General features: G+C 37.9%; 1 protein-coding gene across 1 annotated transcript; it reads left to right on the top strand.

The window, feature by feature from the left end:
- Positions 1–239: 239 nt before the first annotated feature.
- LOC130071355 (ras-related protein Rab-26) lies at positions 240–3,720 on the top strand. Its single transcript, XM_056236099.1, has 4 exons — positions 240–392; positions 572–628; positions 1,862–1,938; positions 3,470–3,720. Exons 1-4 carry the CDS (start codon positions 375–377, stop codon positions 3,570–3,572), a joined length of 255 nt encoding a protein of 84 aa, XP_056092074.1. The 5' UTR covers positions 240–374; the 3' UTR covers positions 3,573–3,720.
- The last annotated feature ends 565 nt before the right edge of the window (positions 3,721–4,285 follow it).

Genomic DNA, 4,285 nt, shown 5'->3' with positions numbered 1-4,285 from the left:
AGAGAGCGAGAGGAGAGAGAGAGAGAGAGAGAGAGAGAGAGAGAGAGAGAGAGAGAGAGAGAGAGAGAGAGAGGAGAGAGAGAGAGAGAGAGAGAGACCGTATGAGCTCTTTTCCAGTGTCACCGCAGCAGTTTTTCCGTGATTAAACACTTCTTGAAATGACCTGCTCTTTCTTGCTGTGTTGGAAAACATTGCTTTTCTCTTTCTTGCTCAGGGGATTCAAGACCCTAAACAAGATATAGAACAATTTAAGTCCTGCATCTGAGATTACGGTTATTTCCTGTACATTTACAGTACACTTGCTGTGAGCTGTTCTCTTTTGGCAGGCCTGGCTCACCGAGATTAATGAGTTCGCTCAGCAGAACGTAGTGATCATGCTTCTGGGGAACAAGGTGAGTAAATACTGAAATACTAGATACCTCACTGTGTCCTGATCTGAAACCTTATGAGCTTTCTTTATTTGGATTAGCCGTGCATGTATGACATCAATTCATAAATAAGTTATATAGAAAACATTGATTAGAAATCAAAGCTAATGCATAATGGCATTGATTATTGATTGATTTTTCAGGCTGATGCCACTCATGAAAGGGTTGTGAAGCGAGAGGAGGGTGAGAAACTGGCCAAGGTGTGTAATATCAACACACAAACACACTTACACATGTCATGTACACACTTGACACACTTAATGTCATGTAGACATAAAAAACAAAATTATTTCTTGGTGTAAAATCTTTTTAATGAGGGAAAATATCTAAATGCAGCTTTAAATGAGAAACATCAAACCGGCATCACATTATGCAGGTTCACTCAACACTCTAAAAATGCTGGTTGTTTCAACCCAAATTTGGGTCAAATATGGACAAACCCAAATGTTGGGTTAAAAATGTAATAAAAAAATGTACAGTTGAAAGTGAAAGTTGAAGTTGGGTTAAAATTTTAAATGACATTTTTAACCCAACATTTGGGTTTGTCCATATTTGACCCAAATTTGGGTTGAAACAACCCAGCATTTTTTAGAGTGCAACATTTCATGCATTACCTGTTTGTTTTTCCAGTCACATTCACAATCCAGTCACACTTACACTGCAGAGTAGATTAATGCAAATCCCTTGCCTTATTTAGCCTCTTTTATTGTCTTAGAGAGGTTATTCCGTTTAAATTACTCATGCATATGACACACACACACACACACACACACACACACACACACACACACACGCACGCACGCACGAACACACACATACACGCACACACTGTAATATTTCCAATCTTACTTCCAGCTGAACCTGTTTAGGTTTGTAACTATTTTGCATAATGCCAGCCTCTGGTCTTTTGATTGGCTGAGCAGTGTCTCTTAGCTCCGCCCTCAAACACTGTAGTGTATCTGAGACTGGAAGAGTTCGGTTCGTGTTGTTCGTGTCGAGAAGACGCTGTTTTCTGCTGACAAAGCAAATCCACTTTGATGAGATTGATACGGTAAAACCCACGCCATTCAGATATGATAATGAGCGTTTGGTTTCTGACCAATCACAGCAGACTGGGTCATCTGACCAATCAGAGCAGAGCAGCTCTCAGAGGGGCGGGGTTTAGAGAGACTGAATCTTCGAATAAACCGTTTCAGACACTGAGAGAAAAGAGGTGATGCTGCAGTGTGTATTATGAGAAAATTAGTGTTTTTGAACCTAAAGTGCATGTAAACCTGTTGTAGGAGACCTTTAAATCTGCATAATAGGGACATTTTAAAGGACTTCTGAAGCACTGATCACACTGTTTGTAAATGTGATATGCATTATGTTTATGGATCATTTGTGCATGCATATTGTAAGGAATAAGACACATGTTCTCTGTCTCTCTACAGGAGTATGGCGTTCCCTTCATGGAGACCAGTGCTAAGTCAGGTCTAAATGTGGAGTTGTCCTTCACTGCTGTGGCAAAGTAAGTCACTCGCTAAATCTGTGCAAGATAAATAGAGCTGAGAATATCACACTCTTATTGGCAGCGCACAACATGATCAGATTTGCCACAACATCTAATAAATGCACACACACGTGGCAGGCGATGCCTTTCCAAATTCAGGACAATTTACAAACTACAAGACTTTGTGTTTGTTGGTGAAAACACATTCATTAAATACATTTCAGCCACTTTTGCATGCGCAAAAAGCTGCATCTTATTCATTAAACCACCCGTAATCCAGTTTAAGTCATGCTAAATATGTATTTACATTTACAATACATTTAAGAAGTCTTTTATGCTCACCAAGGCACCAAAAATCTGAAGCAGCACAACTGTTTTCAACACTGATAATAATCATAAATGTTTCTTGAGCATCAGATCCTCATATTAGAGTGATTTCTGAAGGATCATGTGACACTGAAGACTGGAGTAATGATGCTGAAAATACAGCTTTGATCACAGGAATAAATTACACTTTACTGTATATTCACATAGAAAACAGATGATTTACATTACAATAATATTTCACTGTTTTTAATGCATTTTTTATCAAATAATTGAAGCCTTGGTGAGCAGAAGAGCCTTCTTTCAAAAACTAACAATAATAATAAAATAAAAAAACGTTATTATTCCAATTATGACCTGTAGTGTAAACACACAGCAAAAGTTTATCGGCAGTGACTTACAATATGCATGTTTAATGTTAATAAGTGTCTGTATATTCCATGTTTAATGTTAATAAGTGTCTGTATATTCCATGTTTAATGTTAATAAGTGTCTGTATATTTCATGTTTAATGTTAATAAGTGTCTGTATATTCTGCAAAAGGAAGACACGTTTTGTCTTTCTCTCTAAATATGCGTTATGTAGAGCTATACTCACACATGTAAATGCAGTTTCAGCCTCTTCTCTGTGTAAATGAGTGTAAAATGGATCTTATTCACAAACTTAGTGCTGTTTTCCCGGTGCAGGTAATGTGTGTTGAGAAAGCATCGGGAAGTGAAGGCCAGATTAAGTCATCAGTGATGTTGGATGGAGATAAATGTGCTGCTTACGGGGATTTATCTTTACATTTACAAGATTTTATGCAAAAGTGTGTTTCAGTAATATGTCTCAGACAATAAAATCGAGGCCAGAATACCATCTAAATACCAGCTTTACACTATTGCATTACATTCTGTTTGAGAGCAAACACGTTTTACTGTAAATGAAGTGTGTGTTATTCACAAAATGTAAATTTTTTTGCCTGATGCAAAAAATGTAGAAGTAACTGATTAATAATGAAGAAAAACATGACGCTTTTGCTGTTAAACCTGTGCCTGGATCACAATCCCAGTAAAGTACATCAGATTACAGTAATCCGAGGGATATCGCACGGTGTCATTTGTGTTTAATTTGTAGGTGTGTTTGCATCATTACCAGGTTTTCCTAATTCCTTCATTGAATCTTGTGCTTAAATGTGTGCAAATAAACAGTTGAGTTTTCCTGAGGATTGTGCTGTTTCTCTCAGGGATCTGAAGCACAGGGAGATGAAGGAGCCGAACGAGCCCAAGTTTCAGCTGCAGGAGTTTGTTAACAAGGAGATGAAGGGAGTCGGATGCTGTCGCTCATAAACCCGTCTCATTGTCTGTGTGTTTCCACTTTCATCCTCTTCTCCCGCATAAATTGGAGGCTGTCAGATATTTGATGTCTCTGGAGACTTTCATTTTCAAACGCTGTATTTTTTCTTTGGACCTTCATGCTCTTCACAGCTCGCAAACAAAGCAAACAGAAGCAAGCAGTCGTCAGTGCAGTCGGCACATGCGCTAATATTTACATTCTTGATAATACAGGGAAGAATGATGTTCGGGTCCGACTCTCGCACCGCTTTCTGACCTGTGAATGTGTTTATCATCACTGCTTCACTATAACCCATCATACACTCACTCACTTCTGGTGTGTGTGTGTTATAAGGTAAACACACAGAGAACTGAGGCGTAAAATCCGAATTAACTTATCTGTGCTTTCAGTCTCATTCATGCTGAGGCACTTTCTACACACTTAAATATGTGTGGAAAAGTTGTAAAATTATATTATGGATTTTTTTTTTAATATTTCCGTTTTTAAAGCATAGTTTTAAGCCAGACTTTCTCTATTTTGTGTACAAACCATCTCACATTCCTCTAAGGCTCATCGAGGTCATGAACATGTGGAAGCTTGTCTCCGCCACAGAATTAAACATTTTAAAAGATAATTGCGACTTTTTATCTCACAACAAGTTTACATCTCACAATTCTGACTTTATTTATCAGAATTGCGAGATATAAAGTCAGAATTACGAGATATA

The sequence above is a fragment of the Rhinichthys klamathensis genome, unplaced genomic scaffold (assembly GCF_029890125.1).
Source record: "Rhinichthys klamathensis goyatoka isolate OS25496 unplaced genomic scaffold, OSU_Roscu_1.1 h1tg000438l_1, whole genome shotgun sequence".
In the NCBI taxonomy this organism is placed as follows: domain Eukaryota; kingdom Metazoa; phylum Chordata; class Actinopteri; order Cypriniformes; family Leuciscidae; genus Rhinichthys; species Rhinichthys klamathensis.
Note: the sequence above shows the minus strand (reverse complement) of the source record. Positions and strands in the feature narration are given on the sequence as shown.

Bases quoted from the DNA above. Each gene is read 5' to 3' on its own strand.
- LOC130071355 (XM_056236099.1), top strand. The intron at 629-1,861 runs GTGTGTAATATC...GTCTCTCTACAG, and splicing joins AGGGTGAGAAACTGGCCAAG to GAGTATGGCGTTCCCTTCAT. The intron at 1,939-3,469 runs GTAAGTCACTCG...TGTTTCTCTCAG, and splicing joins TCCTTCACTGCTGTGGCAAA to GGATCTGAAGCACAGGGAGA.